The following is an 11,892-nucleotide window of genomic DNA, read 5'->3' on the forward strand; positions in this document are numbered from 1 at the left end:
CAGTAGATTATATGTCTAATTTTGTGCACATAATTAAAGGAGCCGTATGTAAGATTGTGGCCAAAACTGGTACCGCAATCACTTTCAAATTACTGTAGAGCGGTGTATCCCCTCCCCCTCCCCCCTGACTGGAGGTTGCCAGATAGGCAGCAGGATCCAGCACGAACGTTTGTAGCTGCAGCTGTGGTAACTAGAGCTGAGCTGGCAACCCGGATGCCGAAACACTACTGACTTCGTGATTGGTAGATAGGTGGAGGGTGGCGCTTCAGGCCAAAACACAACATGACAACATCAACATCAGTTGAGGGCTGCAACTTCACTTTTTAAATGACAATATCCTGGCCGGACTACTGTTGTCAGTGATATAAGTATTTGAAATGAACATGATTTCTTAATGTCTAGTGACATATCAGGGCCATTTTATGATTAATTGAAATACATTTCTTACATACAGCTCCTTTAATTATTTTGTCTTTGCAACTTTAATTTCTAATTGACCTCAAGTGACACCAAGTTTCAAGGGCCTTAGTGTAAGGCAGGTAGGCAACATCATGTAGAGAGGTAGCTTTGTCCAGTAGGCCAACTAACGCCATATCATCAGCGTATTTAAATAGTCTAAAATGTTCCTCCTTAATCGTAAACTCATTAGTAAAAAGAGAAAAAAAGCTCAGGGGAAAGAACACAAACTTGTGGGCAGCCTGTGCTTAAAGTGAGCTCTTCTGACACAATCCCTCTAACACAGACCCTCTGCGGACGGCAAGAAAGAAAGTTTCTAATCCAGAGGACTAAACCTGTATTAACATCAAGATCAACATGCCTTTTTAAGCGAACGTGTCTTCATTGAATTAAAAGCCGAGCTAAAATCCACAAATAAAACCTTGACATATGCTTTAGGATACGTGAGATGTTTTGTAACTGTATTAAGCAGGGTCAGTACAGCATCATCTGTGCCTCTGTTACTCTTATATGCAAACTGAAGTGGATCTAACCTAGAGGCAACAGTTGAAGTTAGATGATTAGCCAAAACTTGCTCCATAGTTTTGCACAGTATAGAAGTTATTGCAATAGACCGGAAATCATTTAGCATACTCGCACCTGGCCTTTGTGCCACAGGGCTAATTATTGATCATTTCCACAGTTTCGGGACTGTACGTGTGTCCAAAAGAAGCTGGAACAGCCTTGCAAAAACTCCTTTTAATTGAGGAGCAGTCTTTAAGAAGGCGGGCTTTTAAACCATCTGGGCCAGTGGACTTATTTGGCCTCAATTTACTATGGCTTGCAATAACATCAGCTTCATTAATAACTATTGATGTTTCTGCAGGGAGATTTTTACATATCTCATCACATTCTGTCTTACCGTCCACATTGTCAAATCTGCCATAAAAGTTATTTAAGTCGTTAATGAAAGTTTGGCTTTTACTTACAAAATTATCATCCTTTTTATTAGACCTTAGACCTTTGTTTAATCCCTCCCATCCACGTCTTATATTAACAGTTAAAAATGTACCCTCTATCTTATTTTTAAAATAAATGTTTGCTATATATTTATTATATACAGCATAAACTCAATTATAACAAAATAATTAGAATATAAACAGCATGAAATTTGATGCATCAGAATCCAACTGTTTATTAACATCAGCTCTGTTCAGTCATTTAATGGAATTCAGAAATATTCTTTAAAAATACAAATGGTTTTGTATACAATAGTTGTATAATGAGTGTAAAAATTAAACAGTAGATCTTGACAGTCAAAAAATAAATCAATAAGTTAAATTAATGATATAGTATACAATTATAAGCTGATGGATGTACAGTATTAAAACATTTTTAAATTAAATACACTTAATTGCAAAATGTGATTATTTATACATTTAACTAAACAGCAAAAAAAAAAAACAGTCCTACCAGAGAGCATTATACTAGGTCAGGTGTCTCAGAGACGAACGTCATAGGCATAGTGTCTTCCTTATGTTTGGTCATTAAACACCATGGCAACTCCAACTGCTGAGTCCACATCTTTTCCGTAGACTACAGGAAATGGAAACACTCTCTCCACTTCCTGTTGCAGAACGGGGTTAGATGACAGAGCGCTGCCACTGCCAATAATACACCTCACCCCAGCAGCCTGCATGCTCTCAGGGGGCATCATAGTGGCAAGGTTTTCAATAATGCCCCTGCACACAGCTCGAGTCATGTGACCCAGAGAGAGGTTAGAGGGCGAGATTTGCGAGACACTGGCGCTGGTGGTGGGGTAGTGCCGCTCTCCTAGTAGAGTCGGAGTCACGGTTAGGTCAGTATTAGGCTGTGCCAAGGCAGACTGGATCAGCTGGGAGTAGATTCTGGACTCGTTTACTTCCAATGCTATGAGATAAAACAATGAATGACACACCTGAGAACCAAAAGCATGCAACAAGAATACAACACTCTCAAAAATAAAGGTTTTTTACTGGCATCTAATGTAAAACCTTTAACATCCATGGAACCTTTCCATTACACAAAAAACTCTTTATAGTGGAAAAAGGTTCTTTAGATTATTAAAATGTATCACTGAAATGTTCCTTGGGGACCCAAAAATGGTTCTTCTATGGCACTGCTGTGAAATCCTCCTTTTAGAACCTATATTTGTAAGAGTAATTTTATTGTTGTCTCTATTTTAAAGAATAAATTATTAGTCTACGATATAAAAAGGTCAATTGGTCAAAAGTCAAAAAGGTTAACAATTGTTGATTTACCAAATTCCTTCATCCATGAGTCCAGCATTCTGACGAAGGTGGCCATGACATTGCCTCCATTTAGTGATGCGGCCACTGCCAGATAGGAGCCGTGCAAGTATGGGAAATAAGCGACAGGGCAGAGGGTGTCTGGCGAACTGGGAGGGCTGAACTCTGCAGGCATGCCGAACGTCAGCTGGGCTGAAGTGCTCATGTTCAACACTAGTGATTTAACATAATTCACAATTAATTTGTGTATCTGCCTTGTGTACACAGCAGTTCAAAAGTGTGGGGTTTATAAGATTTAGTGCTCGTGCTCACAAATGTTACTTTTTTTTCAGGATTCTTTCATGAATAGACATTAACTAGAAAATATAATTTATTTTAAATACAAATAATTTATAACATTATAAATGTGTTTGGTCACACTTTATATTAGGTGTCCTTACTACTATGTACTTACATAAAAAAATAAGTACAATGTACTTGTTGTGTTCATGTTGTATAGCAAAACACTTTTGCTGCTGAGGTGGGATACGTGTACGATTAGGCACAGGTTTGGTGGTTTTGGCAGGTTTAAGGATGGGTTAAGGTGTAAGGGAAGGGTCAACAGTGTAATTATAGATGTAATTACAGAAATTAATTACAGCTGTAATTACATGCAGGTATTTTTTAAAATATAAGTACAGTGTAAAAACATGTATGTACACAATAAGTGAATTTTATCATATAAAAAAACATATCTTTACTGTCACTTTGGATCAATTTAATGCATCCTTGTGGAACAAAACCATTCATTTATTTCCAAAAAATTCTAAATGACCCCATATTTTTGAACGTTAGTGTCTAAGTAAAAATGCTACAGTCCACAACCCTGATGTGGATGCAGTATAAAGTACTCAAGCCCACACACATGCTGGTTTAGCTGCTACACAGTTTTGTGCAAACTACAAAATCATATTCATTTTTTTTAAAAGAAAAGAAAAAAATGCCTCAGGAGATCATATAGCTAAAAGCATTTGTGTTGCTAATATCATGTACAGCACATTCAGCATAATTTCCCCACTGCCAAATAAAAGTAATCCTTTCTATCATGTGCTGACAGATATTAAATCAAAACCATCTATGGCAGGTAGATAAAATCTTTAGCACATTTTTTGGTTTTAACAAAAATGAGTAAACATATTTATGGCCGAACAAATAATGTTTAAGTATTTAACATTCTATACAGTCCTCTTTTTAGCATAAGCTTGAGCTGCTGCGCGGAAATATCAAATTTACAAGAATCCATAAAACACATAATATCTCTCATGCCCATGCCCTTGAGAGAGGACGCTGAAATCTGAGTACAAAATCTGCCATGTTTACATGTGCTCATTGCAGTCGCATAACATCTCCACTTGGAGGCTGAACTAGTAAACACATAAACTGACCTCAGATTGAGTATGTACTGTATGTAGCTGATAAAACTACAATAGTCTGTAGGTCATGACTGTAGGCCATTTACAGACCAAGTCAATGAATTTTAGAAAATTCTAAAAAAGAGGCATCTAATCAAAACTGCACCTGCATCTTCTTTGTCAGTCATGCAGGAGTACACACTACATTGGAAGTCTCCCAGCGCCGCCCCGACCGGTGTGTGAGCAGGGATGTCGTACCACTCAGAGGAAGTGTAACCAGCCACAGCTCCTGACTCCACCACCACAGGCAAGAGGTGCACAGGGAAACCCGCATCCTTCAGACTGGAGGATAATATATAAACACAGTCAATTCATGCTGTTGCAGAGACTCATCCAAACACAGGCATTCAGTTCAACACAGAGTAACTGTAATATTAAACATCATAGATTAGTCAGTTCCCTTATCAGTCGGTCACTTCCACGTACGTCGTGACCGACTGATAGGAATCTCGCTAGAGAGGCCAATCTACTTTGAGTGAAACTAAAACGAGCCAATACACATTGGCATGCAATCATTTGCATCAGCTATTCAGCCTTGCAGCGTGGGTATATAATGAGCAGCAGGTGTGATTGCATTTCAGCTTTTTGCTTCAGAGCCAAGCACTTCGATGCTCTCTACAAACTCCCAGGAGATTGTGAAACTTCGAGCCAGCTTTTTTCTCTTACTTCTCCACTTTGGTGTGGGCGTGCACAGCACGGCACAGCAGCGCGAGCGGTCTTCTTTTCTCTCTTTTCTCTCTCTTTTTTGTTTTGCCTTGAGCAAACAAAAAGCTGTTGTCACAGCTGGTAAGGTGCGCAGTGAGAGCGCTCAACAGCCATTTTCACGGCTGGTAAGACCAGCGAGAGAGAAACAGTGCACAAACAGGTGCACATTCCTGTCTGTATTCGCAGTGACAGATCCCCTGCGTGCCTCAGCACCAGTGAGAGCAGTCCCTAAAAGAGCTTACACAGAGAGAGCACGTCTTTAAAAAAGATGACGTTCTATCTGTGTGTTTCTGGATGCGGTCGTTACCTGGGATCGCGGGATGGTCACGATCGCTGCCTCGTGTGTCTGGGCTTCGAACACACTGAGGCAGCCTTCGTGGATGAGTCATGTACCCATTGTGGGAAGATGACCATCTCGGAGCTGCGGTTGAGACGCTCGTTCCTGCAAAGGGACGGAGTCCCCGTGCCTGCGCCTTGATCTAACCCTCCTCAGAGGGTTGCTTCGGGCTCTGACATGGGAGACCATGATGGCCATGCTTTCCCGGGCCGCCAACAGGATCGGGCTCGTGTGAAACCATCCACCGTGTCCTGAGCCCTCGAGGCTGGATGATTGGTATCTCAGGGTGGCGCGCGCTGGTTCTCAGCAACCCCCCCCCCAGTGCCTTTCTTCCCGGAGGTAAACGAGGAGCACACAGGGACGTGGACGGCACCTTTTACTGTCAGAAACCGTTCCGGTGGCTCCTTCTCCATCACCACCCTTGACGGCGGGGCAGCTAAGGGATACACATGTATCCTGCCAGTGGAGCGGGCCGTTGCTATGCAGCTGTGCCCTAACTCCACTTGGCGCGGAGAACCGTGTCTTTCTTCCCGGGCCTGAAAGTACTCGTTCAAATGCAGGACGGCGGTCCCGCTCGGGCTGCTCCATATGAGACCGCTTCAGCACTGGCTTCACGGCCGAGTCCCGAGATGGGCGTGGCATCACGGCACTCACTGGGTGACAATCACACCGACGTGCCGCCAGACCTTCAGCCCGTGGTCAGACCCCTCGTTCCTGCAGGTAGGAGTCCCCCTGGAACAGGTGTCCAGGCATGCTGTGGTATTCACAGATGCCTCTGCCACCGGCTGGGGTGCCACGTACAACAGGCATGCAGTGTCAGGGGTGTGGACGGGCCCCCAACTGCATTGGCACATCAACTGCCTCAAGTTGCTAGCAGTACGTCTCGCTCTGAGCCACTTAAAGAGGCCCCTACAGGGCAGAGACGTGCTGGTCCGTATGGACAACACTGCGACCGTTGTGTAAATCAACCGACAAGGTGGTCTACGTTCCCGTCGCATGTCGCAACTTGCCCGCCATCTCCTCCTCTGGAGTCAGAAGCATCTGAGGTCGCTTTGAGCCATGCATGTCCCCGGTGTGCTCAACCGTGTGGCCGACGAGCTATCACAAGCTGTGCTCCCGGGAGAATGGTGACTCCACCCTCAGGTGGTTCATCTGGAGGGAGTTCGGGGAGGCTCAGGTAGACCTATTTGCCTCCTCAGAGACCTCCCACTGCCAGCTGTTTTACTCCCTGACCGAGGGAACACTTGGCACGGACGTGCGTACGCCTCGAAATGGAACCTGTTCGTCGAGTGGTGTTCTTCTCGCCTAACCCTAACCCCGAAGATGTTCGATAGGGTCCGTGCTTTCCTTCTTGCAGCAAGGGTTGGAGCGAAGGCTGTCTTCCTCCACCCTTAAAGTCCATGCTGCCGCTATTTCAGCATACCACGACCACATAGATGGCAAATCAGTGGGAAAGCACAACCTGGTCGTCAGGTTCCTTAAGGGCGCGAGACGGTTTAACCCTCCTCGACTCCCCTCCATACACTCTTGGGACCTTTCCCTAGTGTTTCGAGCACTTCAGGATGCTCCCTTTTGAGCCTTTGCAGTCAGCAGACTTAAAGCTTCTCTCTTTGAAGACTTTGCTGCTGATTGCACTGGCCTCGATCAAGAGGGTAGGGGACCTGCAAGCATTTTCGGTCGACGAATCGTGCCTAGAGTTCGGGCCGGGTGACAACCACGTTGTACTGAGACCCTGGCCTGGCTATGTGCCCAAGGTTCCTACCACTCCCTTTAGAGACCAGGTAATGAACCTGCAAGCGCTGCCCCTGGAGGAGGCAGACCCAGCCCTGGCTTTGCTCTGTCCCATTCGCGCTCTGTGTATGTACATGGACAGAACTCAAAGCATCAGGACCTCAGACCAGCTCTTTGTCTGTTGTGGAGGCCAGCAGAAGGGAAAGGCTGTCTCCAAGCAGAGGATGGCCCACTGGATAGTGGATGCCATCGCCTTCGCTTACCAACCTCAAGGCGTTCCCTGCCCGCTCAGGTTGCATGCTCACTCCACGAGAGGCGCTGCATCCTCCTGGGCGCTGGCATTTGGCTCCTCGCTAACAGATATCTGTAGAGCTGCGGGCTGGGCGACACCTAACACGTTCGCTAGATACTATAGCCTACGTGTAGAGCCGGTCTCCTCCCATGTTCTCACCCTAAATGGGTAGAAGCACTTAGAGGCCCGGCTCTGTCGGCTTGCTGTAGCCTACTGTGCTCCTTATTCTCCAGAGTGAAAAACCTGTGAGTCCTCCAACACCCTCAGCCCGGACATGGTGGAGCGTCCGGTGCCAGGCCTTTATCCGTTGAATCCTTGAGAACCAGGTTTAGGCTGGGTTCTATATGTGTGACGCTACGGGGATCCCATATGTGTGTCCTCCATGGCTGCTCCTAATCAAAGCCCTGTGTCTTTCCCTTGGGCTAAGTCACCCAATATTCATATACAGTACAACCTTCGGGCTAGTCCATATGTATTTTTCCACATAACTCCCTCGAAGAATGTGGCTTCCGCAGCGTTCCCCTCCCATAGAAAGGGCACACTTTCCTAGTGTTATCCAATAATCTCACTGTATGGGTTATCACAGAACAACAGTGACAGATACACTCTGTGTAAGCCCTCTCCTATCGTCCTTCCAGGCAAGAAGGGGTAGAGGCTTGCACAGGGCACTGGATGGGGTTCAGCAACTGTGGCGCTTTGGTAGGGATTCCTATCAGTCGGTCACAACGTACGTAGAAATGACCGACCGATAAGGGAACGTCTCGGTTACAACGACGTACGTCCCGTCGCCACATCTGCTACTGCCCGCCAGGGTGACTAGCTTATCAGGCTTGGCTCCTCAGCAAAAAACTGAAATGCAATCGCACCTTTTACTCATTATATACCAGCGAGACTGAATAGCTGATGCAAATGACTGCATGCCAATGTGTATTGGCTCGTTTTAGTTTCACTCGAAGTAGATTGGCCTCTCTAGCGAGATTCCTATCAGTTGGTCACGACGTACATCTCCGTTTCCTCCCTCAGGGAACGAGGGTTACCATATGTAACCGAGACGTTTCACTTGAAACGAAAAAACAGAAGGGGCTTCCGCTCGTGCTCGAAAAGAGCCCTGCCCCCCTATATCACACCTCACACACAAGGTGTGGAAATTAATGGGGGCTCAGGGCAAAAATGTCATAAAGAAAACTAAAAAAAAACATTTTAACTGCCCCAAAAATTCAACATATGGGGGGAAATGTCCCTATAGAAGTTCTTGTTTTTAATATTTATAACAGGATAGTTAAGCAACATCACACACAAGCAAGAGTGCTGTTTTCCCCAATATCAGCACTATTGCAAATGTGATATTGATTTTATACAACAGTTAAATAAACGAGAAAGTAGAGACATGGCACGTTTCTAAGCAACATTGATGTTTCGTTACTGTATAAATCCACGTTTTTAATTGAATTGGTCTAATGAATGACTCAACTCATAAAGACTGCAGCTGTGTCTGAAATCATCCCTATTAAATAGGGCACTGTTTTAGGGAACAGACGTTTGTAGTGGTGTCCGAAACCATAGTGGATGTTATTGAGTGCACTCATTCAATCCCACAATGCACCACAAAAACGAGTGTACAACCGATATAAGTTTAACAGCTAGAGAATACCCATAATGCACTGTGAGGGTCATGCTGAATGAATTCCCACGTCTCAACAGAAGATGGTGCCCGCAGCTGCATCATCCATCCATCCATCCATTTTCCAATCCGCTGGTCTAATGTGGGTAGTGTAATATCAAACAGGAATAAATTCCTTTTTAATTGGTTATTAAATTGTTTAATTAAGATTCATCCATGCTAGCTTCCATAACAGAGTTCAAAATAAATATTTTCTTTTTCTATGCAAAAGCGGCAGCACACTCAGTGTCCAAATTCACTCACTCATTTTCATTTACTCCTTCAAGTGGACTATATTAGTTGAGTAATGTAGGGAATAGTGAACGAGGGTATAGGGGGTGATTTCGAACACAGCATGCTTTGTCCCTGAATGAATCAGACATTTTTTTAATGAATCATTTGAATGATTCAATGACTCACTCGTTAAGACAATGATTTGAGTCCACCCTGCTGCAAGAAAGACTGTCCGTACTTGCCCAGATGTCATTTGAACATAATGTTTGTTATGAGATTGCTGGATAAGGATAAACTTGTCAGATCTATTGCAGCACTCCGTTATCAGAAAGCCTAAAAAAGTTTAGAAGTTCTAAACGTCACAATCGAAGTAAGTAATATTTCCTCCTGATGTAGACTATTCATATTCGTATTGTATTACTTATTTCTATTAAACCCCTTGTCTAGGCCTTAATCCCTGTTCTCCAATTTTTCTTTCTTTGCTCTCAATGTCTGGTCATTATGCTGCTGTCCATGGTATCTGAGTGGAGAGAGTGACAATGATTGAATGCTGTTTTTGGTTTCAGTCGTGATTGTAATAATATTTCTTCTCATCAAAAAGATAAAATGCCTAGACAGTGGTATATGGATTGCGTTTAAAAAATATATTATGAAGAGTGAAATATGAGATAACGTTGTTTCAACAGTCTGTCTATTTTTCTCACTGGGGTGGGGGGTGTGGGGAGGCCTCAAACTGTTTCTTTGAAACAGGTCTCTGAATTGCAAAGGCCACCTCTAAATATAATATCGGACTTGACTCACATTTGTGTGTTCCATTGGTTGGTGGTTGTGTTAAAGTAACCCCAGCTGGCAGCATTTTGTCCAGTCATGACACATTTGTCAAGACCTCCCAGCATGGAAACCACATAGTCTTGGATGGTGCCTGCATCACTGAAGTCTGACAGGAAACCCGGCCTGAATCAATGACATATCATTAAAAACAAATTCAGTGCGGAAATATTTTTATTTTTGCTGAAATAATTTAGTCTGAAATCTTGAGTGTGATTCTACCTGTGTTTCATATACCAGAAAATGGTGGCACAACCAAAGCCAGTGGCCACACTCAGGTGGGAGTCTGGTTTAGGTAAGGAAGACAAGAAGTCAGCGCTGCAGCGCCCATCCTGCCAGGTGATCAGCTGACTGACGTCTTTGGGAATGAATCTAATGATTTCATCTTTACTTAGCCATTCACAGCCTAATAGACATGGATGATACAAGTATTGATACCATTTAATTTAGGATTTATGAATGATCATGAGTGCCTTCACCACAGTTCCAAACCACAATGCCAGAAGCATTAAACATGCTTTTAATAGTTGTTCAGTGATGTGTTCAGTGTTTAACCTGATTTAGATTTCCACAACACAATGCCATGCATTTGTCCACATACTCCAATGCACTTGACTTTTTTCAGCTTGTCTTTGGGTAAAGTGTCCATGCATTGGTCCAGAGCGGCAATTATTAGTGCAGGATCCTGCTCTTTAGCCTATTACAACAACAATAAATAAAGCACATTAAACAAACCTCTCTCTCTCTCTGTATATATGTATGTATGTAGCGTCCCCTGCTCTCTTCGGATTTACCCCTCCTAAGTTCTGCTAGGGTGGAGCACCAGGTTCTGGTAATAATTATTACCCACTTCTGGTATTAATAGAAGTTATAAGCTGAGTTTTAATTTTCTCTTCTGTAGCAGGATAGATGTAGGATGCCATTGTTAAAGGATTTCACACTACAGGTAAGTATAGGTACATATAAAAACTATATTGTTTTATTATTAAGAATATAGATCAATAAATAGTTAATGGATGTCAATAAATATATACATGTCAATAAATAGATACAATAAAATAATAAATAAGTCAATAAATAAACAAATCAATAAATAAATAGTGTGTAAAGAGTAATAAAATATATCTATAAAACACTCTCAGTATAACATAAGTACGTTACATGGTACACTGTACCATGTGTTTTCCCACAATACTTCTTGAGGTTAATTTCTCTCTAGTCTAACTGTATCTTTTGACTGTCATCGCTTTAATCAGATATCTGTTACCTACATGTGTGTCTGTGGTGCAGCTGATATCAGAGTTTGTAGGGAAACTTCTACTGTCTGTCACTCTGTTGGACTGCGCCTCCAGCAGCACGACTTTAACTGATGTGGTGCCCAGATCCATGCCGAGAACAAAGTCACCAGAACAACTCTGTAACGTCGCCATGATCTCTAAAGAAATCACTACTTGTGTGCAGTCAGAGGAAAATGTGCAGTATGTGTCATTGCACACGAAAATAAACTGCTCTGAATTTTACTACGTTGTTGTCGATGACCCGATCTAGCGATGTCCGATTGATGAACAAATCGCTCTTGTTTCGAATCTTTAGAATGAATATGTTGAACCGGTTCAAAAAACTGTTCTGGATGATTCATTTAAGAGTCGGATTGAATAATTTGTTCAGTTCGCGAACAGCTCTTATTGACCGAGAACCGTCTCTTTTGAATATGTCGTATTCATAAACACTCATAAGTTATTAATACGTTTATGTATTTTTCTTTAGTGTCAAATCGAGTTCGAAAGAACCGAATCTCGCAAATGATTCTTACATCCCATCACCATTTTTGAACCTTCGCGGATCCCGTAGAGTGGGTGAAAGGTAAGGTAAATGAAATAAGCATATATTTAAACCGTAATGTTGTTCAGAGTTCAGAGTCTAATAATACA

The 11,892-nt window shown here is 43.0% G+C and overlaps 1 protein-coding gene across 1 annotated transcript; it reads right to left on the reverse strand.

The window, feature by feature from the left end:
* Positions 1-1,608: 1,608 nt before the first annotated feature.
* shpk (sedoheptulokinase) lies at positions 1,609-11,528 on the reverse strand. The gene is made up of 7 exons (XM_084414910.1): positions 11,233-11,528; positions 10,517-10,658; positions 10,184-10,367; positions 9,935-10,087; positions 4,281-4,456; positions 2,736-2,936; positions 1,609-2,364 (listed from the first exon to the last, which is right to left on the reverse strand). The coding sequence occupies exons 1-7, from the start codon at positions 11,389-11,391 to the stop codon at positions 1,970-1,972; spliced, it is 1,410 nt and encodes a 469-aa protein (XP_084271036.1). The 5' UTR covers positions 11,392-11,528; the 3' UTR covers positions 1,609-1,969.
* Between the last annotated feature and the right edge of the window lie 364 nt (positions 11,529-11,892).

This window comes from Rutilus rutilus (assembly GCF_951802725.1).
Source record: "Rutilus rutilus genome assembly, chromosome: 7".
In the NCBI taxonomy this organism is placed as follows: Eukaryota; Metazoa; Chordata; class Actinopteri; order Cypriniformes; family Leuciscidae; genus Rutilus; species Rutilus rutilus.